At 40.1% G+C, this 27626-nt stretch overlaps 1 protein-coding gene across 3 annotated transcripts; it reads left to right on the forward strand.

Moving 5' to 3' along the window:
• Positions 1-9932: 9932 nt before the first annotated feature.
• Positions 9933-27436, forward strand: Ms4a7 (membrane spanning 4-domains A7). 3 transcript variants are annotated; one of them, XM_052172971.1, is made up of 7 exons: positions 9933-10087; positions 12700-12859; positions 20055-20189; positions 21707-21763; positions 23112-23318; positions 26469-26570; positions 27266-27436. In XM_052172971.1, exons 2-7 carry the CDS (start codon positions 12713-12715, stop codon positions 27365-27367), a joined length of 750 nt encoding a protein of 249 aa, XP_052028931.1. In that variant the 5' UTR covers positions 9933-10087; positions 12700-12712; the 3' UTR covers positions 27368-27436. The 3 variants fall into 3 exon arrangements, with proteins under 3 accessions (XP_052028931.1, XP_052028923.1, XP_052028937.1); XM_052172963.1 differs by lacking the exon at positions 9933-10087 and adding an exon at positions 11793-11936; XM_052172977.1 differs by lacking the exon at positions 9933-10087 and having other exon boundaries at positions 12845-12926.
• Positions 27437-27626: the final 190 nt, after the last annotated feature.

A 27626-nucleotide genomic window follows, 5' to 3' on the forward strand; every position in this document is an offset into this window, starting at 1 on the left:
TCTCATAAACGGTCTTCCTCGGGAGCCTTTATCAAATAAAAACTATTATTTTTAGATCCTGCACAAGGTCCTAAGGGAGTTCCCTCATATGGAAGGTGGAGCAGAAGGCTCCAGAGAGCACACAGGCTCTTATCATTCACTAATGCCTGTCTAGGCACACTCCAAATAGAAAATGCAACACAACACATGTCTTTACCTCAATTCTTAGTATACTAGCTTTTTATATATATTCCTACTGCATCTCATGGTTCTACATCTCAAGTTCTCTGGTCTGAGGACCAGGAGAAAATCTGTAAGCTGACTAGTATTTACTTTAATTCCTCCTTCTTAAAGTACAAGCTGGATAATATCGATAATCATTTTTCCATCCTTAGATTCACTTTGTCCCATAGTGAGGGAAAAGGTATCACACAATCACACACTCACACAATGGTGGTTCCGAACCCTTCCTAAGCTGTCTCAACAGTGAGTGGTCCTTGATCTGGCATGAGATTCTTACCCACATCTCAAATGACCTCTTTGTTCTTAAAATAACAACTTCTTTTTTTTCTTTTGTATTAAACGGACCTCCCTGGGTCTCTGGCCAAGGTGCCAGGTATCAGAGGCAAGCTCCAGAAGTGTGTGCAGCAATCCACAGAGGGGATATGGGGTCATCAACAATGTAAGCCAGGCACACACTCACACCCACTTGGAGGATAAACCAAGGCTCCAACAAGCTCCAACAACTTGATTGTTCTTTCTCTTATCCTTTTGTATACCACCTAAGAAAAAAGTCCTTTATGTAAGAAAAAGGATTACCTCATAGTCACAAGTTACATGTTCTCCAAAAACAACCATCACAAAAACATTCTTTAAAGCAGGCTAAAGTCATTACACAAAAGGAAATTACAGCAGGATGATTGGTTATATATTTGTTGTTTGAAACTCATACCTAACTGAATATTTTCCATCTATCTTTCTCTCCACAAATTCATTGTAACCACAAAGCATTGATGTTTGTGTCAATGATTAACACACTATTAACATGTATCTAGCGTCATTATGCTAGGTACAGGAGGACTATAGCAATGACAAACATGAGAAGGCACAGCAGCAGCAAGAAGCAATCCAGGGATGAACCCTCTGGGGCTGTGTATCCATTACACCTGTGCAAAACAGGCTGTCTCAAGGACACTCACTTGCCTATCCCACTTCCTCCTACATGGTGTCTGCGAAAATAGGAGCGTGGAGGACAGTTCAGTGGTTAAAAATCCTTGTTCCTGAAGCTGAGGAGTAGGGCAACCCCATAGGGAGACCAGCAGTCTCAACTAACCTGGATGCCCTAGATCTTTCAGATGCTGAGCCACCAACCAGGCCGTATACACCAGCTGATATGAGGCCCCCGATACATATACAGCAGAGGACTGCTTAGTCTGGCCTAGTGAGGGAAGATGCATCTAACCCTTGAGAAACTTGAGGCTCCAGGGAATGGGGAGGTCTAGTGGAGTGGGGATGGTGTGGAGACATCCTCTTGGAGTTGGGGGCAGGGGAGGAATGGGATGAGGAACTGTTGGAGGGTGAACCAGAAGGGATAACAACTGGACTGGAAAAAATATAATAATAACAATAATAATAATAATAATAATAATAATAATAATAATTTGTTCCTATTGCATAGGACCAGAGCTGAGTTTTCAGACAGCCACATCAAGCAGCTCACAAAGTCTTGTTACTCTAGCTCTGAAGAATATGATACCTTCTTCTGGCCTTTGGTCACCCACGTACATGTACACACTAATACATCAATTAAAACTAAATTAAATTCTTTTTTTTCTACTATTCCAGTAAAAAGTTAACCCTAGCACTGGAGTTTTTCGGGAATAGGTCTTCAGGACATACTTTTGACAGAGTCTCCAGATATATAACTCTGCTTTCCCACCTCAATCGGCCTTCCTCACTTGTCCTGAGCATCCTCCAGACCTGAAGGCAAGGTACCAATGCCCTGTTGAGAAACTGCAGCACAGCTGTAATTGCCATGACTGTGGGCACAAAGAGTCCCACATCTGTACCTGGGCTTCACCACTGACCTCAAACTAGCCATCCATGTGATGTGTTGCCCTAGCCTTTACCTTCCCCCACCCCCCGAGATGGTCCTTGGGAGTAGGGCATAAGAAGGGGCAGAATCAGCAACACAGATTCCAGGAGCCAGGTGAGAAGCAGAAGCAGACTCATTTATTGTAATAGTGAGAAATGCCTTTATACTCTCCACAGTCCAGCACAGCGGGTACCAGCCAATTGGCTGCCCCAATCACACATTCTGTCTTTTTAGAAGTTAGACAAGTTCAGGGGTTAGTGAATGCAGAAAGGCCTGCTACCCCTGCATGGGTCATTGCAAGCCACTAGTCAAAACATGCAGATCCACTCTTCCTGCAGTGATGGATATCACATCTTCTCCTTTGGAAACTGGATGCCAGCCTTTCCCTGCTTTCTTCTTGCAAAGGGCTCAGTGTTCCATGCCCTGTCCTAGTTTCTCTGCCCTGGTAACTTTCACATCTTGAATGTTCTCCCTAGGGTCTTCTTTCTCTGTGGCCTTTCTTTCTCATATTTTAAGGCACACCACCATTTATTTATCTTATATTTGCTAACATTGTCTTTCAAATCAATAGCTTTACACTGGAGAAACCTGATATCCCCTGCCTTAGTCATGGGAGTAAAGTTAAAGTCAACAGTGAAGTCTTTCGGGCCCACACTGAGGAGATAAGCATGATGTCTAACCCTACAAACCAAGTGAATGCACACCTTTCCTCCCAGAAACCACACCATTCCATCACCCGCATTCATTAGGATAAGGCTATATCCTAGTTAACTTTCTTAACTGCTCTGTGCCTTCCTCCATGTCTACAGAATGCAGATGGCTCCATAGCAGTTCTCCAAGGAATAGAATGCAAAAAGCATATACCGAACTCTATGAACAACACTTTATAGCACAGGAAAATTCATCTCTTCCCTCTCTCTCCCATCTCTACACACAGTTACAATGTTCTTCCTCAAATTCACTCACACAACTCTCTGATACCCTCTTATGCATGTGCACTAATTCTGTATATCCTCGAGCAAGTGGCATTTCATCTTTCTGTTTGTGTGCCCACGTGTACACATTGTGCATACACATGCACACATAGGTTGTCATCGTATAAGAATGCCCGGGTGCAACACCACAAAGCTCAAGAGAGTATTTGCTTTTTCACAATTCTCATGAATTGTTGTCGTTTCGCCATCAATTACCCAGTAGGTGGTAGCAAAGCATCTTGGGACAGAGCACCAATTTCTACTTTATACATAAAAGGGAATAGAAAAACTAGAAGCATGAGTGTTCATATGGATAAGATGGGACACAGGCAAGACTCTGTTCATTTCATCTGAGGTTCAAGGACAGTAATCAGCAGAAATCTGTGCTAACACTAGGACAGAGTGAGGAAGAGGTAAAGTCTGCTCCTGAGACAATTAGAATTCAGAACTTCCTCCTCCTCCTTTTCCTCCTCCTTTTTTTTTTTTCTGAAAGGAATCTGTTTTTACCAGTGTTGCTAAGAATCACCAACATATGAATGTTAAAAGGAAGATAGCTTGTTTTAAATTTTCTGCAGACAGTACCGACCCTTACTTCTATAACTAGAGAAAGCAGTCACACATTCCTTGTTCTTAGTATGCAGGGAGATGGCAATTTATAAAAAGCAACACCATGCACTCAAGAAAAAAAAATAATCACAAAAGAAATAATCAAAATAATGATTTTTTTCTTATATCCGCCTATAAACAAAGTTTAATGATTACAATGAGATTAAGACTGAGGTAAGGACCTCAGATCTCTATAATCTCAGCATTCAGAAGGATGAGGCAGGAGAGTTTCTGAAAGAAGGCCAGTCTGGGCCATACAAAGACTCAGTTAGAAAGAAAGAAAGAAGGAAAGAAGGAAAGAAAGAAAGAAAGAAAGAAAGAAAGAAAGAAAGAAAGAAAGAAAGAAAGAAAGAAAGAAAGAAAGAAAGAAAGAGAGAGAGAAAGAGAGAGAGAAAGGAAGGAAGGAAGGAAGGAAGGAAGGAAGGAAGGAAGGAAGGAAGGAAGGAAGGAAGGAAGGAAGGAAGGAAGGAAGGAAGAAAGAAAGAAAGAAAGAAAGAAAGAAACAAAGAAACAAAGAAAGAAACAAAGAAACAAAGAAAGAAAGAAAGAAAATTATTGACGTTGTATATGAGTTTTCTTTCTCCTTCCACCATAAGAGAACTCTCAACTCCAGCTCTGAGACAGAGGCCACAGTGAGAGCATGTGAGAAGATTGATTGAGTGCCCCTGTTTGAGGAAATGGTAGACATTTGTCCAACACACTCTGAAGAAGAAAAGGAACTCAAGACCAGGGCCTTCTGCTCTGTGGTTCATGTGTTTCATTATTGCTACATAACAAATAACCACAACCAGAGAGGTTTAATACATTAATATCATATGGTCATTGTGACTCCAGACTCTAAACATGGCCAGATGGCTTCTTGAATCCAAGCATGGATGCTTGGAAGGTTGAGATCTAATCTGATGCCAGCCTTGGGAGATCCTACTTGGGTCTTCTGCAATTGCAGCAATCACTCTTAACTGTTGATCCACTTCTTCAGCCCCTTTCTGGAATCATTTTTAAAACAGTTGCTTGTGTGTGTGTGTGTGTGTGTGTGTGTGTGTGTGTGTGTGTGTGTGTGTGTGTGTAGAGAAGGGGGGGAAGGAAAGGGGGAAAGAGAGGGAGAAAGGAAAGGAGGGAAGGAGGGAGGGAGGGGGAGGGAAGGAGGGAGAGGTTGAGAGCAGACAACTTACAGGAGGCATCAGAATTCTCCTTCCATCAGCTGGATCCTGAAGATGTAATGCAGGTCATTAACCTTAACAACACACATCTTTACCCACTGAGCCACCTGAACGGTTCTGTTGTTTGAACATTTTGTTTGCTTGTTTGCTTTGTGTTTAATTTTTATATTTTTAGAATTTTAAACATGAGTGCAATGTATGTTGGCTACATCTACCCTTTCCTCTCGTTTTAATTCCTTTCACATTCCCTGTACATCCTTCTCTCATATTCATGTCCCATGTTTTTCCCACAGTTATTGTTGTGATATAGATAAGTACATGTGTGTCTGTGTCTAAAACCTACTGACTCTAACTAGTAATTACCATATACACAGGAGTGTAGGAATGACCACTCGGGCAGGAGCCGTGAACAAGATTGACTCATTCATCCTCAGGAGCCTTTGACTTCCTAGAGCTCCTCGACTAAGGGGTGGAACCTTTCCCTATCCTTCCTGGAATGTTGACTAGTACACCATTGATGCTGAGAGCTCATAGGGACAGTGTTCCTGGCTTGTCCAGAAGACACTAATTTACAGTAGTCCTCCAGATCCTCTGGCTCTTACAATCATCTTGCCTCTTCTTCTGAGGTGTTCCTTGAGCTTTGGGCGTAGGAATTGTAGTGACATTTTTGAGTTCTGGAATTTTGATTTATTTATAAAACATAGAAATATTATAAGAATGGGTTTTCATTTGAATCCAGGTGTAGGGATGTGTGGATGCTTTGGGCATGATTTGTTTGATGCTCTCTACAAGAAGCATAGTTTTTCAACTGCAGGTGGTTTCTGTGATTGCGTGATGTATGGAATTCTGGGAACTTTCCAGAGGGTCTATAAATGCTAGGTCCTTGAGAGATGAGGTTGATGGTTGGCAGTCATCCATGGTGATTGGTTGCAGTTTATTAGTGGTCATGCTCAAAGGAGAAATAAAAGGACTCAGGGATGTTCCCCAATATCCTCCCCTCCTATCTAGTGATAAAGGAGGAAACAAGGGGGATAAAAGATGGGACAAAGACAAATCTACAAACTAGCAAAGACCAGCTACAAATTGTGTTAGAGCTGTCCCCAGTTAGAAATAAGGACTCCTTCAGTCTCTGTTCCATTTTTTTTTTTTTTTTTGGCCCTGTCTTTTCTTTGGACAGGAACATTTCTGGGTTAACGATTTTAAGATGGGTGGGTGGCCCCATCCCCCAACTGGGGGCCATGCCTATCTACTGGAGGTGGTCTCTGCAGGTTCTATCTCCCCTTGGTTGCATATTTTAGCTAAAGTCATCCTCACCGGGTCCTGGGAGCCTCTTGCTTCCCTGGAGTCTGGGACTTTCTAGTAGCTACCCCCAGTTTCCCATCCCACACTGCTACATATTTCTATTCAATTTCCTGACCTTCTGTGCTTCTCTTCTGTTCTTTCCAATACCTGATTCTGACTCTCCCTTTTTATCCATCCCTTTCCTTTCTCCCTCCCAGGTCCCTCCACCCCTGTACCTACTGTGATTATTTTGTTCCCCCTTCTATGAAAGAAGGATCCACACTTTGGTCATCTTTCTTCTTAAGCTCAATATGGTTTGTGGATTGTATCATGGGTATTCTGAGCTTTTGGGCTAATATCCACTTATCAGTGAGTATATACCATATGTGTTCTTTTGTGTCTGGGTTACCTTACTCAGGATGATATTTTCAAGTTCCCTCCATTTGCCTGTGAGTTTCATGAAGTCATTGTTTTTAATAGCTGAGTAGTACTCTATTGTGGAAATGTACCACATTTGGAAAGGCCATCCAGAGGCTATTCTACCTAGAGATCCATCTCATCGCAGTTAGCAACCCCCCCCCCATACTATTGCTGATGCCAAGAACCACTTGCTGGCGGGATCCTGATATGGCTGTTCCCTGAGAGGTCTTCTAGCACCTGACCAATACAGATGCAGATACACACAGGCAACCAACGGACTGAGCCTAGGGACCCTAATGGAAGAGTGAGGGGAAGGACTGAAGGAGCTGAAGGGGATTGCAACCCCTTCAGAACAGGCAGAACAGTATCAACTAACCAGAACACCCAGGGACTAAACCACCAACCAAAGAGTATACATGGAGGGATCCATGGCTCCAGATACATATGTAGCAGAGGATGGCCTTATCTGACATCAGTGGGAGGGGAGGCCCTTGGTTCTATGGAGGCTTGATGCTCCATTGTAGGGAGATGCTAGAGCGGTGAGGTGGGAGTGAGTAGGTGGAGGAGCACCCTCATAGAGGCAGAGGGGAGGGAGGAGAAGGCAGATGGGATGGGGGGTTGTGGAGGGATAACTGGAAAGGAGGATATCATTTGAAATGTAAATGAATAAAATTAATTTAAAAGAAAGAAATAATGACTCCACAATCAGATATTCCCACAGACAGACAGACAGACTGAAAATTCAAGTTAACCACAGCATAATATAATTGTTCTATAGGAGAAAACCTAAGGTATATGGTATAGAGCCATGCAGTTTGAGACACCATTGCTGATTTTGACATATATCCTCTGAAGAATCAGGTTGGGGAGGAGTGAGTCCAATGTATCTTACGCATCTAACCAACTTACTCTTACAGAACAGGGGCTTTCTAATAATACATAAGGCAACTGTATAAGTAGAACCAAGTGTTTCTTCTGCTTGACTTCACTGACTGTCTTGTGAAAGACTAGCCAGCCCCTTGGTGTTTCTTCATTGTCACCTTTACCATTTCTCATTTGGAACTTCTCAAGTCATGACTCGAATAAAATCCTTAAAATGTTATTGTGCCTCAGTTTACTTTGAAAGTGTCCTTGAAAAGTCACTCACACTCCAGTTAGAAGGGCACATATTTACAAATATTTGGGCAGCACAAATTGGATTTGTTGAGAAAAGAGGAATAAAAGGACATAAAGGACACAAAGTTGGGAGGAAGGGAGGTGTAGGGGTCTTGGAAGAGTGGGAGAAAAGTGAGTACAATCAAAACACAGTGTCTGAAATTCCCCAAGAAAAATCAAATATAGGTAAAGAAAGTGCTTCAGACTTCATGCCAACTGCAGACTAAAAGCTTGTCCTCTGGAGAGCACAAATGGGGTATTTGAGACAAATGTATTGTCCAAAATTTATTTCTCAGCTTCAGCAAATTGAACAGGGTGCAGTGAGACTGAAGTATAAAATAAATGTCACTGAGGTACATTTTAGACTGAGGTCATTTTTTTTGGAAGCTAAATGTTGACCACATACATGAATAAAAGTTAAAAATATCAAATTTACATGCAACACCTATACTAATAAATCTACTAGCACATTTATTTTCAAGAATTCAGGTAATTATTATTGGTTGAGGGAGATAGAGATTTTGCCTGAGCATCATTTAAACATGAAGATGACATTTCATATCAATAAAATGACCTTTTAGCAGTCTATAATGGCTCACAGCTAAGTTCCCAGAACTTGGGAGGATTTTGACTATGATGCCAGCTTGGGTTACATAGTGAGCTCTGGGGCCCTATAGTTGGATAGAGAGGTCAGAGACCTTAGAGGAGAAGCTGCTATTAACATTTTGCTAAATTGATACTATACCCAGCTACTTCTGAATACTTACCTTTGTACCCAGAGCTTGGTGCAGTTCTCACACTTCACCAAAGAAGCTTCTCTTTGCAATGGCAAGGGCCTTTCATGAAAGCCCAGTCAAAGTGCATGAAGTGCAGGGAATATGTGACTGTGGAGTCTTTATTTCTTTTTTTTTTTAATTAATTTTATTCCGCCACACTTCACAGAATAGAAACTTAAAACTAACAAATATTTGTGTTTGCAACTACCTATGAACATTTTAAACCATGGTGAATTGTGGATAATGAAACTACAGAAAGTAAGAGTACAGATAAAGGATGGTGGGTGCTACCACATGGAATTAAAACTAAACAAAACAAACAAATCAAAATTAATTTATGCTTAGGTTTGCAACAAACTCATGCTTACAGCACACATAAAGCCTGACCAATGGTGGTTTTCTTGGGGCCATGCTAATTTATAACAACAGTTTTAGCCTCAAGTACACAGGTAGTGTATGAACATCTTCCATGGCATTGGAATCTCCATCTTTCTCTTTATCTCTATAGTATCTCTCTTCTGCTTCTTTCTCTCATTTTATAGGCCATACTCTTTTAGACTTATGCAATAGGTGTGGGTTGGATTTCTGCTTGGTTTTTTTTTAAACTTATTTTGGAGATATTTTGAACATACTTCATTTTTATTAAAAATATTATTTTATTAAAAATAAAAATTTGCTTTTCTAAGGTATACTCTGATCACTGTTTCTTCTCTTCTCCTCCTCTCAGATAGTCTCCACCTTCCCACCCTTCCAACTCTTTGTCTTTCTCTCTTTAGAAAACAAACAGGCCAGTAAACAAACAAACAAACCAGAATAAAGCAAAGCAAACAGAAAAATAGAGTAAATAAAAGGGAAAATCACAGGAAACACATACACATACAGAGATAGACACAAACAAACCCCATCAAACTACAAAATCAGATGCCACAAGGACAAGCAAAGTACAAGGAAGGTTTAAAAAACAGTGACCAAGCAAAGCATTATGAGATAAACATTTCCAAAAATACCACTGACTTCGTTTTGTGTTGGCCACCTGCTGCCTTAAGTGTGGTTTGTGTATTCAGTAAGACTCCATTGGAAGAAACAAATATTTCCTTGGGAGCAGCTATTGAGGTTTACTTTTTAAAAGTGATTTCCAATCAGCTGGAGATTGTCTCCATATCAATAAGTTCTCTCAAATCCAAATGTTCTCAAATCCAATTAACTCTAATTTTCATAAATTCCTTACTTCCTTTCTCATTAATTCTGTAACAGTCAGATGGTGCATTCTAATGTCTCTCATTCAGAAGGGGACAGACTTAATGCAACTGTATAGAAATGCAAGGAATCATTCCTGACTTGACCACATCTGTTTCTGTTTCCTGAGATCATTTTATTTTGTGTTATTTTTTCTAAACCTCAAACTTCAGAAAAGGGAAGCAGAGCAGTTTCTCATTTTCCAACTACTTGTAATTACTGCAAGTTCACATCCTATGTAACCATGAATACTTCCGGGAAAAGCACATAAAATGCCTGAGTGTTGAAGACAGACAGTGAAACTTCTGGAGGAAACAGCTGGTGAGAGGTTGAGTCTTAGTTCTCCCAGGAGCAGAGTGCACCGGCCCAGAAGCTACAACACACAGGACAGGGCTGTGAGGACAGGTAGGAACTTTGGGGTGGAATCGAACCACTGGGAGAGATTGTGCTCTAAATAGACAGTCTGGGAAATGGATTCCCATCCTGTCTTTTCTGTTGACCACTTGCATAACTTGGTGAATCACATGTCCATTTGGAGCCTCAGTTTACTTACTTGTTAAAAAGGAAAGCACCTTTGGGATCAGTGGAGATTTGAAGTGATGACCTTCTACAGTTCCTTTAATTTCCCCACTGTTTCCACGTACAAAATATGTTCTCAAGGAAGACTGGGATTTGAGAAAATGTTGAATTTGGAAACTATGGTTCTAAACTAACATTGCAACACAGGAAAGCATTGTGTACAGAAGTGTTTACCAGAATAGTAGAAATTTGGGGACCCTTTTTGAAAACTGAGGGTCATTCCCATGTGGAAGGACAAAGTATAGTTGGATTTGGCTATGATGCTGTCAGTTGCCAGACATACTATAAAATGTAAGAAACTTCATTATATAGAGTTCCACCCAAAATAGCCATATGTATCCAAATTTAAGAATAGCTTAAATTCAGTAAATACGTCTCTATATGCTATTGTAAATAGATAATTGAATATATAAAGTAAGCATAAGTTCTATGTGTTCTAAAGTGCACAGGTGTTTCTTACAACGTTGTTCATAGTGATAAAAAAAATAGGAGGAACCAAAATGACCATGAATATGAATCCAGTTTAATGAAATGCATTCATTTAGTCTTTTAATTATAGTTAAAAATCTAATTACATAGCTGTAGCATTCTAACTACTGGAAGTGTGCGATTCAGTGGCATCAGGTTCATTCATGTGTGTGAATGAATCCACTAAACAGTTGCTCTTCACCAACCCTCCCCCACCATTTTACTTTTCTATAAAACTGAGTAGTCGGGATACCTCTTAAGTAGAACCACATAGCATCTGACTTCTTTGACTTCATTTGACATCTTGTTTTTGAGGTTTATCAATGTTTTAGATATATGTCAGAATATAACATTTGCCTTTTATACTTAAGGCTATTATAATTAGTCAAAGATTAATAGGAATTCTAATTGGTTGGAATGGCCATTTGTAAAATGTTAGAATTCAGAAAGAAGAGAGAACTGAAAAGAGGAGAAAAGGAACATAAAGGAAACTGAAACTGACAGCTTCATATTAATTGTTGAGGAGTCAGGAACATTTTGAATCATGCAAACTGTATTTCTTTTTAGTTGACATTGTTGTTATATGTTCTTTTAACAAATGGTCGATTTAAAAATACCAACAGTAAATAAATGCACATGATGTTAACAGGCTGGAGAGCATCAAATTGACATCCAGTTCCTTACATGGAGCTTGGAAGAAAGCATACAACATAGTTCTTGGATATGAGACCTGGAAAATCCAAGAAAGAAATGAAAACCTGAAGGGGATTGTGGTGATAGACTTAGCAACAAAGATCAGTTTGAAATCCAGGTTTCCCGATATCGGGGCAGCTTTGGAAAGAGACACCTTTACCACCCTTGCCCAGGATCACAGCCATTCCTAGGTGCATGACATGACAGCTAATGCTTCAGATGCAACCAGCATTTGGCTTCCACTGCAGGGTCATCCCCACCTTCCCACTAGTAACAAGAATCTGGGTTCACTTTGGTACTGTTGACCTCGTTGAGCACTGTGTATTTCTTGAGTGGAGCTGTTAATATTATTAGGAAGACAGAAAAGGCAAGATGAGGAGAATTAATGTCACATAGAGGAAAATACTGCAAGATCTTCATCCCAGAAGACATAGCTCATGCACCTGCAAGTTCTGCAAACATAGACGAACAATAATTATATTTGCTACGGTGTATTAAACATGAGATGCAGCAGGTAAGTGCTTTTTGAAACGTTCATTTAATGAAATGAACTTATTAGTCCTGGATTGCTAATATATGAAATAGACTTAATAACATCTAGGAGATAAGACTCTTTGAAGGATTAAGACCTTTGATATTCTAGTGCCTGAAAAAGCAATGTGACTTAAGCGTTTATATTGATAGTTACTAAGCTGGTCGAAGAAGCAAAGAACACATTCCGGGTTAGGTGTTTACTTTTTATATACTAGAAAGCACTTACTCAATAATTTAATGGAGAGAAAATGAATAGGGAGGACCGGACAGCATAAAGGTAGCTTCAGTGTGATGTCCGGGAGATGTGATAGATTGTATGATAGAGGAAGCAGAGGTTCAAGAGGTACAGTAAGGGAGCTGACAGTAAAGACTTGGGGGACAGGCATGAGGTAAAGACAGTTGCTGCAGGCAAATTCTGTTTGGATTGCTAATCTCCTAGCTGTGGAGTTCCTGAAAATGTTTGCAATTTTCCCCAAATAGAATGTTTCTTGCTCATCATGGATAGAGTGCAGTCTATCCTATGCTCCCTCTAAGATCCAATTTTGTTTGTAAAACAAGCCCGACCATGGTCATCCCACCCTGAACATACAAAAATAAATATTTTTTATTTATCTAAAAAAAATAAAAAATAAAAATAAAAAATAAAAAGCCAACTCATCTTTCTTCACTGCCTGCAGACCCTGGTGCCTGTGGGTGTCTGTGAGACAAACCCTGGGACTAACTGAGTCCAATGTCTCTTCTAGCATTCTTGGCATCATGGGTCTACAGCTTGGCACCAAGAGCATTGGGTGGGACTGCTTCCCAAAGGATGTCATTATCCACAAAAGAGAGAAAGCTGAGCATACATATGAAAAGGAAGATGACCTGCTGATCGGTGTGCCGAGTGAAGCCACAGTTCTTGGAGTAAGTCCATCTCATTAGAAGGAACCGGAGAGACATACTAAGAATGTGTCCACACCACAAACCTATAGTGAGTCGGAAGCATCCTTGACTTGTTTTGGCTGTTTCCACAAACAAACCAGAATGTGAAATAGAGTGGGAAACTATGTCCTCCTAGGGCTTTCATTTAAAAGAGCTAAAGCCACTTGTGTTTTCCCACCAGATCACTGCATAATTAAGAAATTAGTGTCTGATCATTGTCTTTAGTGGAGATTTCTGACTTAAATTTGTGATATTATTTAGTCTTATTAAATTAGGTCTTTTCACCTCAAGTTTTGTTTTTCAAACACTTTGAGATGATACCATCTAAACTGCTTTCATCTCTGTGTATACATGAGCACCTGTAAGACATGTAAGGATCAACATCATTATCCCTTATAGGCAGGGTCCTACTCATCCTAGGGTTCTGAATACTTTCTGCTGAGACTCAATCCCTACTCCTTCCCACTTTCAGAAACCTTCCTGCTGGGAACCTTCCCTGCATCACAGATACTGAGATGGAACACAGAGTCAGAGCCTGAGGACCTTGCGCCTTGTTACTCTTGATGGTCTCTGACAACATAACTCTCTCTTGCTATTCTGTGGCTAAAAGCTGCTGGTTTCTGAAAATTAACCTCTGCTGGTAGCAACAGAAACAAACTTAGTTAATGGGGTTGTTTTCTTTCTGGCTCAAGAGTTCCCTGGCCAGGTGAGAGGCTAGGAGTTATTAACTCTTTGTGAGCCAGAGAGAAAAGAGGAGGAACAGAGGGAGAATTTAAGCACACATGGACACACAGACACACACTTTGAGCACAACTACCTGTCTCAACAATTTCACAAGTATTCATGCATATTTACATATATACACATATACCTACACACATATGTATGTACATGCTTATAGACATATGTAAATGCATATATATGTGTGTATTTATATATACATGCATACACACATACACACATATACATACACATATACATGGGCATGCATGCATTTGGTTGATAGAGCTGGGTGGGCAGAGCCCCAGATGCCACACTTTATTATTTCTTTCTGGCCTTCTAATACCTTCTAAGGCAAAAGTTCTTTATGAAATTACCTAATAATAGATAAAATGTTACACAAAGGGAGAGTTAGTGAAAGATGTTGATACTAAGAGTTCAAAGCAATTTTTCATTCTATAAGCTTATTATACATTCAAAGCAATAGTTTTCACATGGCCTTTCTTTATCATAGTGCAGACCTGTGGCTTCATCCTTGGACCTGACCTATGATGAAAGCTTTTTCTTGATTACAAATTCATTTCAAGCCTGCTTTCTTATCCTAGTGCAATTAGCCTGTGACACATGAAGGTTTACAGAGCTGTATTTGTATCTTTAGTCTATAGAGGGTTTGGAATTATTTGTATCAATTTAAGAGTTCTATAAAATCATTATCAGAGATTGTGAAACCATCAATTCATCTATACAACATTACTGTATGAAAGTACATCTTCATATTGATCTGCAGGAAATTTGCCCAATAGGGTGGGGTAATGGCCAGGAATCATTAAGCTAAGTGTGACAGGAAAGGCACATCAGCAACAAGAAGCAATCCTGGGATGAAGTTTCTAAGGACATTACATCTCAGAGCTCACCCATCCCAGGCCATGTAAAATGGTGGGCCATCTCCAGAAAACTCACTTGCATACCAAAGTCTTTCCTAGATGGTATTCCAGTTTTCTAGGTTAATATCCACTTATTAGTGAGTGCATATCATGATTCATCTTTTGAGTCTGGGTTACCTCACTTAGTATGATTTTCTCCAGCTCCATCCATTTGCCTAAGAATTTCATGAATTCATTGTTTCTAATGGCTCAATAGTACTCCATTGTGTTTATATACCACATTTTTTGCATCCATTCTTCTGTTGAGGGATACCTGGGTTCTTTCCAGCTTCTGGCAATTATAAATAGGGCTGATATGAACATAGTGGAACATGTATCCTTATTACATGCTGGGGAATCTTCTGGGTATATGCCCAGGAGAGGTATAGCAGGATCTTCTGGAAGTAAGGTGCCCAGTTTTCTGAGGAACGGCAAGACTGATTTCCAGAGTGGTTGTACCAATTTGCAACCCCACCAGCAGTGGAGGAGTGTTCGTCTTTCTCCACATCCTCGCCAACACCTGCTGTCTCCTGAATTTTTAATCTTAGCCATACTGGCTGGTTTAAGGTGAAATCTCAGGGTTGTTTTGATTTGCATTTCCCTAATGACTAATGAAGTTGAGCATTTTTTAAGATGCTTCTCCGCCATCCAAAGTTCTTCAGGTGAAAAATTCTTTGTTTAACTCTGTACTCCATTTTTTAATAGGGTTATTTGGTTTTCTGGAGTGTAACTTCTTGAGTTCTTTATATATCTTGGATATTAGCCCTCTATCTGATGTAGGATTGGTGAAGATCTTTTCCCAATTTGTTGGTTGCCGATTTGTTCTTTTGATGGTGTCCTTTGCCTTACAGAAACTTTGTAATTTTATGAGGTCCCATTTGTCAATTCTTGATCTTAGAGCATACGCTATTGGTGATCAATATTGTATTTGAGGTACTAGCTCAGGCAATTAGACAACATAAGGAGGTCAAAGGGATACAAATTGGAAAGGAAGAAGTCAAACTATCATTATTTGCAGATGATATGATAATCAACCTAAGTGACCCAAAAAACTCCACTAGAGAACTCCTACAGCTGATAAACAACTTCAGCAAAGTGGCAGGTTATAAAATCAACTCAAGCAAATCAGTAGCCTTCCTATACTCAAAGGATAAGCAAGCTGAGAAAGAAATTAGGGAATGACACCCTTCCCCATAGCCACAAACAGTATAAAGTACCTTGGGGTGACTCTGACCAAACATGTGAAAGATCTGTATGACAAGAACTTCAAGACTCTGAAGAAGGAAATGGAAGAAGACCTCAAAAAATGGAAAAACCTCCCATGCTCATGGATCAGCAGGATTAATATAGTTAAAATAGCCGTTTTGCCAAACGCAATATACAGATTCAACGCAATACCCATCAAAATCCCAACTCAATTCTTCACAGAGTTAGAAAGAGCAATTCTGAAATTCATCTGGAATAACAAAAAACCCAGGATAGCTAAAACTATTCTCAACAACAAAAGAAATTCTCTGGGGGAACCAGTATCCCTGACCTCAAGCAATACTACAGAGCAATAGTGTTAAAAACTGCATGGTATTGGTACAGTGACAGGCAGGTGGATCAATGGAACAGGATTGAAGATCCAGAAATGAACCCACACACCTATGGCCACTTGATCCTCCACAAAGAGGCTGAAAACATCCAATGGAAAAAAGATAGCCTTTTCAACAAATGGTGCTGGTTCAACTGGAGGCCAGCATGCAGAAGAATGGGAATTGATCCATCCTTGTCTCCTTGTACTAAGCTCAGTTCCAAATGGATCAAGGACCTCCACATAAAGCCAGACACTCTGAAGCTAGTAGAAAAGAAACTGGGGAAGACCCTTGAGGACATCGGTACAGGGGGAAAGTTTCTGAACAGAACACCAATAGCATATGCTCTACATCTTAAATCTTAACTGTTGGACTCTATCCCTTTTCTTTTCTCAAATGCCTTTCTTTGTTTAGCCAACAGCACATTGCTTTCTGAAAACACTCCTTCTGCAATTCTTGCCCCAGATCATTGAAAAGACAATTAGAACTGTCTTTTTGTTTCTTGGGACTCTGAGATCAATCAGTCTTTTATCTTTCTTCTCACCCCTGGAATCTCCTTTCAGAAACTCATGTTATGCTGCTAGGTGACTATTTCACTATCTTCATACCAAGATCTTGGCCCTTATATCACTACCAGTTCTTCCAATAGACAGACAGACAGACAGACAGACAGACAGACAGACAGACAGATGATAAAATTATATATATAAAATCATGTTGGCCTATTAATTATATTCCTTATTCCTTCCCACCCTCTTGCTGGTTTTCCTCTGCCTTTTTATCGTGTGTGTGTGTGTGTGTGTGTGTGTGTGTGTGTGTGTGTGCATACATATAGTACATAGCTAAATATTATGTATATGAAAGAAAGCATGACATTTGTCTTTTTTCTTCCATTGTTTTCTCTTATCTCCTACCTTTTGGACCACTTTCTCTCCTCCCATTTCCTCTTCCATTCTCACATTCTATGAATATATGCATACATTTTTTCATTGAATATATTCTTCATTTACATTTCAAATGTTATACCCTTTCCTGGTTTTCCTCCCTTCTGAAAAACCCCCAACCCATCCTCCCAACCCCTGCCTCCAAGAAGATGTCCCTCCACCTAACCCACTCCCACCTACCCCCCCCCCCATTTCCCCATGCTAGGGCATCTATTGAGCCTTCATAGGACCAAGGACCTCTCCTCCCACTGACATCTGACAAGGCATTCCTCTGCCATTCTTTTGGCTCGAACCATGTGTACCCCTTGGTTGATGGCTTAGTCCCTGGGAGCCCTGGAGCATCTGGCTGGCTGACATCCTCGTTCATCCTATGGGCTGCAATCCCCTTCAGCTCCTCCAGTCCTCCCTCCAACTCCTCCATTGAGGACCCCGCACTCAGTCTAATGGTTGGCTACTAGCATCTGCCTCTGAATTTGTAAGACTCTGGCAGAGCTCCTCCAGAGACAACCATATCAGGCTCCTTTCTGCATGCACTTCTTGTCATCCATAATAGCGTCAGGGTTTGGTGACTGTTGATAGGATGAACCCCCAGGTTGGACAGTTTCTGAGTGGCCTTTCCTTCAGTCTCTGCTCCACACATTGTCTACATAATTACTCCTGTGAGTATTTTGGTTTTTTTTCTCAGAAAAACCAAAGCACCCCCACTTTGGCCTTCCTTCTTCTTGATCTTCCTGTGGTCTGTGAATTGTAACTTGTTTATTTTGAGCTTTTGGACTACTATCCACTTATCAGTGAGTGCATACCATTTGTGTTCTTTGTGATTGGGTTACCTCACTCAGGATGACACTTTATAGTCCCATCCAGTTGCCTAAGAATTTCATGAATTTGTTGTTTTTAATAGCTGAATAATACTCTATTGTGTATATATACCACAATTTCTGTATCCATTCCTCTGTTGAAGGACGTCTGGATTCTTTCCAGCTTCTGGCAATTATAAATAAGACTGCTATGAGCATAGTGGAGCATGTGTCCTTGTTACATTTTAGACCATCTTCTGGGTATATTCCCAGGAGTTTAAACATACATTTTATGTATTAGAAGAAATAAAGTATTTATCTTTCTGAGCCTGTCTTAATTTTCTTAGTATTATATTCCTTAGTTCCTTAGTTCCACCCATTTCTCTGTAAATGGCATTATTTTCTTCTTCATTATTGTTTAATAACATTTCATTGTATGTAAAAACCACATTTCTTTTTTCTACCTATCAGCTGATAGACATCTAAATAGTTTCATGCCTTGGCTATTGTTTAGCAATGAGCTTAGATGTGTAGGCCTCTCTGCAATATGCTGACTTTGATTTCCTTAGGAAAAACCCAAGAATCATCATCTGGAGCATATACTGGCTCTACTTAAGTTTTGGTTTTGTGAGGAACCAGTGTTGATTTCCACAGTGGCCACACTGGTTTGCATTCCTATTTGATAGTTCCTCTTTTCTTGCATCCTCAACAGATCTGTTGTCATTTGTTTTCTGGATAATAACCAGTCTGACTGGGATAAAAAGGAATGTGAAATCAGTTTTTATTTACATTACCCTAATTAGATATTAGGATGTTGAATGATTTTTTTTAATGTTTGTTGGTTGTATATATTTCTTCTTTTGAACTGTTTATTACCTTCTCTAGCCTACTTACTGGTTGATTTGGTTTTCTTAGTGTTTAAGCTTTGAGGTTCCTCATAGGATATATAGGCATCAATGGCTTTCTTTGATTTTTCAGACTGTCACTTCACTCTCATGTTTGTTTTCACTTCTAGAGATTTTTTTCATCACATGCAATGCTGACAACTCTTCCCATTGTTATCTGAGTTATTGGGCTTCTTTTCATGAAATCCTTGCATCTTGAAGTTTTCCTGGTGTTTGGCTCTATAAGTTCCTAAGCCTCAGACCTTACCTTAGTGAATCTGACCTATTTTGAATTACTTTTGTACAGGTGAGAGATGGGGATCTTGCTTCATTCTTTGACATGTGGATTTCCCCAGAACCATTTGTTGGGGACACTTTGTAAAATATTAGATGGCTATATTCATATGAGTTCTCTTCTGGATCTTTGCTGTTCCAACATCTCCCATCAACTTAATCACAAATCTCTATCCTTGATGGACCCATCCTTGATTACATGTTCTGATAATACTTTATCCCAGTTGCCACGGAACTTGATTTTACATGGAACACGTAAGATAGTGGAATCTACCAGAGTAACTTTCATTTGCTTCCTGCCTGCCTCTTGGTACATGGGTACTCAATGAGGAATTGTGGTAATAGATGAGTTATCTTCATTGGGGTAATTTTGCCTGTGCATTAATTATAATATATATTCAGAAGTGAACAAAAGTATGAATTCTCTTTCAAACAGGAAAGGTCAAACAACATTCCAGTTTTGGCATTTGCGCAAGTTGGTACAATTCAACTCCCTTGTGTTTCTCTTCTGTTACAAAGATGTGATGAACACTGCTCAGAATGTAGACACCCTTAAACAAATGTAAACTACTTTGAAAACTGCCACCATAAAAATCACAATGATTCTTAAAATCCAGTGACAAAAAGGATAAGTGACAGCACCAGAAATGTGATGCTCAACGGCTCTCAGTGGAAGCCGAGGCCTGCCCTGAGATTCCCACAGGATGTTCCTTCTCTATACTCACCTAACTGGGCTCTAGTCTGGACGACTTTTCCTAATGACTTTTCCAAAAGGAAATGTTTTGTGAAGTAGATTTTTCAAAATTATACATTCACATAATCACTTCCTGAGTTTAATGAGACTTCCACAAAATAAAAGAGGTAAATTTTGAAATTTTCTCTTAGAATAGTCTTATTTGTTCCTTGTGAGGGTTCCCCCCCTTTAATATAGGAATTAATGTATTTTAAATTCCTTTGTAAGTCCCTGTGTTTTCAAATAATCCTTTGCATCTATTTAAATCATGGTCTAGAAGTCCCTGTGTGCCTTGTGTGTTGCAGACCATCCAGCTACTATGTGCCCTGATGATTGCAAGCTTGGGGGGCATTTTGGTGTCAGCTTCCTACTCTTCCTACTTCAACCCAGAAGCCTCCACCACTTTGATGTCTGGGTACCTGTTTATTGGATCCTTCAGTGTAAGTAAAATGCTGTCTGGAAAAAAAAATGTATGCTTTCTAAATACCCCTCTAGGCACTCAGTCACAGAAAAACTTATCTTCAAGAGGAAAGGAAGCAGGAAGAAGCCAACTCAACATCCTATTGCCTATGTTATTGCCTATGTCCTGTATCTCCCATTCAAAAGTCAGCACTTCAGGGGGGTCTAATTAGGACAGAAGGTAGAAGGAGAAGACAATACACTGGGCACATCAGCACCTTTCCTATCTGATACTACATCCTCTTAGACCAGAGGATAATTTCTCATAGCCATCTTTGAGGCTTTGAAGAGGCTGTTGGATTCTAGCCATTTCAGAGCATCACTTGTTGGGTCCAGATTATACAAGAGAGGCTGATTATACAATAAGCTTGGACCCCTGACAGGTGCCACAGATCTGCAGACATTTATCTCAGTAATGACAAGATTCATGGGAAACAGAAGCATTCTTCTGCTTATGTGTAACCCTAACATCTGTGGAGCTCTTGGGCATCTTGTCATACAATGGCTCATGGACAAAGACCCTACTGGATCTTATTTTTAGAGTTGCTAGGCCCAATGTATGCATCTTACCAATGAACAATTCTTTCAAATAGAAAACCTTGAAGAAATGAGGAAAAGAGGAAAATTTATCTGAGAAGATAAAGTATACAAAAGGTTTTTAGTGACCAAAGTCCCTGTGTGGGCATAACCTGCACAGTGTGTACAAAGCTCTGTTCCTGTCTTCAAAGTACAGTTTGTTTTTTACCTTACTGTCTCACCAGTGATGGTAGCGTCCACATTTCTTAATGAAACTTCTGCTAATTCTTTCCTGGTTCTAATTGTTAGTACTCAATATTCAAACCTCAGGCATAATCAATGGCTTAGCTTTCCCACACTGTCATCCCTCTGCTTGCTGGCCCCTAGTTCCACTGGAAGCAAGTGCTGGCTTCTCAGTGCTTATAATAAAGATTCCTTGTTGGATCCTTTCCTCCTTATTTCCTAAACTCTTGGTAATACTCAGGTAGCCTACACCCATAGCTTCAATGCCATATTTTTCTGTCTCTTGCCACAGGAGGTGCTTTCTTTCTTGGGTGCTTCTGTTGGCTTCCTTGTCTCTATACTGTCTCAAGTCTTAAATCATGGATATGCCTCAAGCTCCTCTTTCAATTTCACAATTTGGTAGCATTTGCCAGGCATTTGTTGCATTTGCTCTGCAGTAGCTGCTGCTTTCCAGTAACATAAACCTTGAGGCTTTGAAGAGGCTGTTGGATTCTAGCCATTTCAGAGCATCACTTGTTGGGTCCAGAGTGAGAGGCTGATTATACAATAAGCTTGGACCCCTGGTAGATGATATTCTACAAAGTCTGTCTAAGCATCCAAAGCAGAAATGAAGCATCCCTAGCAATATGGGCACATCATTCCTGCAGGGTTGTTTCCCTGAAAGCTTCCCATCACTTTTGGGGAGTGATTTGAAAGCAGCTTAGAACAGCTCTCATTCTTTTATCTCTCTCCTGAACAGTTTGCCATTGCTGGAATTCTCTCCATTGTCTCTGAGAAAATCTCAACCAAACCCTTTGTAAGTATGAAAACCATCAAACTCCAGTTGTTGGGATAGTTAGAACCTCATAGTTAAGTCTCCTAGTTTCGATCTTCCATTGTACTGTTTAGGGAAATCAAGCTCAGAACAGGTTAGGGAGCATCTTAATCTTCCACTAGCCCACTGACACTCTTGGGAAGTAACTTATAAAGTGATGGATGCTCATTTTCCATATGTGATAGGAGAAAAATGGAAGTACAGAGTAGGAAAGAGCATGCTTGTTCAAGTGCACAGAGATTAGTAACAGCTGAGATAGGAGTCTACATTTCCTGATACCAAGCCCAGAATTATGGCCCCATCCAAATGCTGAGAATTCTTCAAACCACCCCATAACTCCTGGGTTTATACTGTAGCTTCAGTTATCAGGAACAAGTGTCAATTCCTAAGCCACCTGTGTGCTCTCAGCCATAGCTAGCCAGACCCTGTATCTTCTGAAGTTAGGATGTGGCTTTTTCACCTTGTGGGTATGTGCACAAAGTACCCACAGGAGCGACAGTTTTAGCTGCTTTTTCCTGTGTTTTAAAGACTATGATTCATTCATTATACTTTTTGGAGACTGAGCATGGCAAGAACTACAGAGACTAAGCCCACACACCAGTACTTCTGGCCCTTTCCCGGAGGGAAATAGAAAGTTCATCTTTCTTAATTGCTTGTCAAATGAAAGTACAGGTTATCTTCTCTTATGCCTGATCACCCTCTGAGGTATCCATCTTCTACAGTTTGCTTCCACTATTCTCAAAAGCTGCTTCTTTACGTTAGATAAAACTTTAGTCTAGGTTCTCCAGAGTATGCCAAAGGTCATATTTTAAGAGGTCTTCAAAATAAAAACAGTTCTTTTATTTTTTTTAAAAGATTTATTTATTTATTTATTTATTTATTTATTTATTTATTTATTATATGTAAGTACACTGTAGCTGTCTTCAGACAGCTCAGAAGAGGGCATCAGATCTCATTACAGATGGTTGTAAGCCACCATGTGGTTGCTGGGATTTGAACTCATGACCTTTGGAAGAGCAATTGACACTTAACCATTGAGCCATCTTTCCAGCCCAAGAACAGTTTTAAGAACACTGGGGGAGTCAGTGGAGATATTGGCAACAGGCTGAGGATCCTGGATCAGTGTTCAGTGTCATGGAGAGTTAGGAAACTAGGCTTTGGGGAGCTGTTCTCATTGTCCCATTTGCCACATATTTCCTATCTAGTTATAGACTGCCTGGTTATATTAGAAACAACCCCAAGGAAGAGCCATTGCAGTAGAAAGGACAGAGGGAAAGAGAACCCTGTACCAAGCCTGTGATGAGAACCCAACACAGAATCTCTCTTCCAGGCACTGAGCAGCCTGGCCTCCAATGTAGCAAGCTCTATTGTTGCTGTGATTGGCCTCGGCCTCTTCACCTATTGCCTGATAGCCCTGGGCACCACCTTTCCACACTGTAACTCAGAAAAGAAAATCCTGTCCTTGTTGTCTTATTTGAAATCCCACCATTGGAAGAATGAAGACAAGAACTGTCACCTGGCTTATGTCAGTGCTATAGTAAGTAGTTCCAGACTGAACATCTTATCATGTAAAACTCCATTGTCCATACACACACACACACACACACACACACACACACACACACACACTTGGATAGTTACAGCTTTTTCAGCAGTCTCTGGTCATGCTGGCCTGACTGTCAAGGGCAGACAGGAAGAAAAACAGTAAACAAATATGACAGAAAGCTAGCAGATTCAGTGTGGGGGAGGTGCATGAACCACAGCAGAAAGGGGAACTGTGAAGAGAGGAAGAAAATACAATAGAATGTTTTAAATCACAGCAAGCAATGCTGTTTGTTGCTATTTGTATTGGGAAATGAGAAGCTCATTCGAGTCCTTGCCTGGAGCTGAAATTAGAGATTAGATGATTAGAGATGCTTACCTTCTAATCACAGGTACCCTGAGACTTGGAACGGATACAAAGTGCTTAATTTCCTAAGTGCACATCGCCTAGGGCTGGCAAAGAGGAATGGGGAATTGGAGGCAACCACCCAGTAGATATGACTCCTGTGAAGCATCAGTGCTTTGGGGCAGAAGTTACTTAGCACAAATTTGACAGCCTAGTGTTAGTGACAAGCCTGGCTTAGCCTATTTTCTAAACGTAGATCAGATCTGAGAGCTAAAGGAAATGAAAGAGAACAGAAACTCATCTGGTTAGAGGATATTAGCCGAGAAAACTGGAATACCCAAAACATAATCCACACATCAAATGATGTCCAAGGACGGAGGAGTGGACCCTGGTTATGGAAAGACTCAGTGTAGCAGTATAGGGCAATACCAGAACAGGGGAGTGGGAAGGGGTGGATGGGGGGATAGGAGGAGGGAAGAGGGCTTATGGGACTTTCGGGAAGTGGGAAGCCAGAAAAGGGGAAACCATTTGAAATGTAAATAAAAAATATATCAAATAAAAAATAAAAAAGAAGTGATCAGGCAAAGCCCAGGAGCTCACCCTGCACGACAGACAGGATAGATCACACTGCACAACAGACAGGATAGATCACTGCACGACAGACAGGATAGATCACACTGCATGACAGACAGGATAGATCACACTGCAGAACAGACAGGATAGATCACATTGCACAACAGACAGGATAGATCACACTGCATGACAGACAGGATAGATCACACTGCAGAACAGACAGGATAGATCACACTGCACAACAGACAGGATAGATCACATTGCACAACAGACAGGATAGATCACACTGCATGACAGACAGGATAGATCACACTGCACAACAGACAGGATAGATCACATTGCACAACAGACAGGATAGATCAATATGTGAAAAGCCCTCCCAGGGACTGTTATAATTAATATTAACTTCAGTACATCAAATAGTCTCCTATTCTCATATAGGTAAAGCCAAAAAGAACTTCCTTAGCATCAGAAAAGTTGCAACATGGAAGAATAAGTCAACCTCAAAGGAATGCTAATTTTTAATAAATACAGCATTAACCTGAACAAACATAACTCTGTGTGTGCGTGTGTATAAGACTGAAAAAATAAAAAGAAGCTGGAGGAAGGAAGACATAAAGATGGTGTAGGTTGCAGAAGCTAACAAGGATTCTAAAGACAAATCATCAAACCAGAAAATTAGCAGAATCTGCACAGAGATAGGTGATAGAGACTAGGATGCCCAGGGTAAGAGTTTACTGTTAATAACAGATTAGAAATTCATTTCACTTGTATCAATAGGAGAAAGAAATGGTACTCAATATCCCAGGAAGTTTCACAAATCCATTCAATCAGCTAGCACATCTCAACTCACATGTCCGTAGACTCTAGGGGTGCTTCTATAATGAGATTTTAAAATTGCTCTGTATCTCTGTATCTGAAACTCCTGAGGTCCTTACAAAATCAAACTTAAAACAGTTGTCTAGGGACATACCAATCAGTTCCACTCACAAGATTCTCACATATTAAAGAAATATACTAACACAATTGCCACCATATTTGTACTTAAACTATATAATGATAAAAATATGAGTAATATGAACTCGAACCTGAAAGCAGCAGCAACAGGTAGAGCAAAGATGCAAGTTACTAGCCTAAGTAGAAATCATGTACTCTTTTGAACAAGGACATAATAAAAGAATATTCTTATACATGTTAATTAATTAATCGATTAGTTAATAGTTAATTAATTAACTAACATAATTGGAACCTGTTCTGGCTAGTTTTATATCAACTTGACACAAGCTAGTCATCTGGGAAAAGGAAACTTCAGCTGAGAAAATGGACCCATCAAATTGTCCTGTCGGGAAGCTGTGGTTCATTTGCTTGATTGATGATTAATGTGGGAGGGTCCAGCTCACTGTGTCTGGCAGGCTTGAGTGCTTATAAGAAAGCAGGCGGAGCAAGCTAGTAAGCAATGTTCCTCCATGGCCTTCAGTTCCTTCCTCCATGCTCTAGCCTTGAGTTCTTGCCTTGGCTTCCCTCAGCAGTGGTCTATTACCTAGAAGTATATGCTAAAAGAAACCCTTTCCTCTTCAAGTTGCTTTTGGTCATGGTATTTTATAACAGTAACAGAAACCCTGACTAAGACAAGACCAAAACTCGACAATAGGACAGTAAGACCAAAAGGACAGGAGGACTTGATAAACAGGAACTATAAGTAGAAAAATTATCTTTGAAACTGAAAACTGCAGTGTAAAGCATTTCTAATGAATTTGAAGAAATATATCATTAAATCATATCAAATTTGAAAAATGTGAATGGAACAGAGGCTGAAGTTACTCAGAAAGGTTGGACATGAGTTCCAATTGAAATGAGTTAGGAGAGAGACTATGAAAAAATAATTATCTGAGAGTTTATCAAAATCAAAGACATGAACTTGCATGCTGAAGGAACCCACAGAAGACCCTATAGGGTAAGTGGATTCGAATCCACACCTGAAAACAGGATGAAGCAAGAACAACCAGGAAATTGCAAAAATGAGCAAAGATGGATGGCCAATCACTCTTGCTTCTCATCTCTGTTTGATCACTAAATGAAAAAGCAGAGAAAAAGATCTAGCCTTTGCCTCTGCTCCTTCTGTTCTCCCCACCCCGGCCCCACCCTGCCCCACCCCACCCCCACCTCCTCTCAGTGGGGCCCAAAGGCTTTGTGTGAGGTCCCAGCCAGGCCTGTGCTGCTTTGCAGAGTGCTTTGGGGATGATGCTCCTCTTCACTGTGCTGGAGGTCTTGCTAGCTGTATACAGTTCTATCTTTTGGTGGAAGCAAGTCTACTCCAACAAGCCTGGGGTAAGTACCTGATATCTCTGTGATACCCACTGTGTCCACTGCTCTGAGCTGCAATGAGGCAGGCCCAAAAGATCAGATGGAAAGTGACTTTAATAATAAGAGTAAGAGTTAAAGAGTAGCCTACGGGACAGCAGAGCAGACAGAAAAATCCTTCCCCAAGAAACTACATGTTTCCAGAAGTTGGCTCATAAAATTTCAAAAGTGAACCAAGACCTAGATTAAAAAAAAATACAGGATAGAAAAAGAGTTTATACAGCCTTGTTCTTGAAATACATACTGACATCTGGCTTCTTAGAGAGTTTCCATGGCCAAACCCTTGCTAATGTGATTTTACCAAGACTTTACTGTTTTGTTGATGTCTTTCTGATCTTTCCCTTGCTTTCTCTTAGCCCATAGTGTTATAATTTTTAACTGTATTCATTTCTCCTAAATGCTACAGTGAATGAGAAAAAGTTAGAATTTGAATGAATTATGATTCAACTATGAGACTAGAAAACAACAAATGTGGAGACGGAGAGTGGCATTTGCTTGAACTAATATTGCTGCAACCGTATATTATGATAAAGTTGCATAAGTAGTAATGTAAACTGTTACTATAATGCATAGCTATATATTGAGGGAAATATATGAAAATATTTTAAACCCTACCCCCAAAATCAAAGTGTTAAACTCTATTAATAAATTTTATTCTTTAGGGTACATTTTTCTTGCCTCAATCACAAGAGCATACTCAACTTGTCAAAAGCAATTTGTTGCAGAATGGATATGAAATACAGAAGAAGAAAGAAGAGATCTAGTGCAGAGCCCAGCTAGACCCTCCTGAAGCCTCAGCCTTGGTAGATCCTAATAAAAAGCTGAAGAAAAGCTTTCCTGTTGTACTTTCAATATGAGTCATTTCATTTCCATTGAAAATCATTTCCTAAAGTTCAAGGCAGCAAAATTCCCTGATTCCACATTCTGTAATGACCACAAACTTTATGAACTTCTCCAAATAGAGGGAGCAGACAGTGTTTCATCGTCTGTTGTTAAATGAGAAGGCATGTACAGGGCTGGAAG

Source organism: Apodemus sylvaticus, chromosome 1, assembly GCF_947179515.1.
Source record: "Apodemus sylvaticus chromosome 1, mApoSyl1.1, whole genome shotgun sequence".
NCBI lineage: Eukaryota > Metazoa > Chordata > Mammalia > Rodentia > Muridae > Apodemus > Apodemus sylvaticus.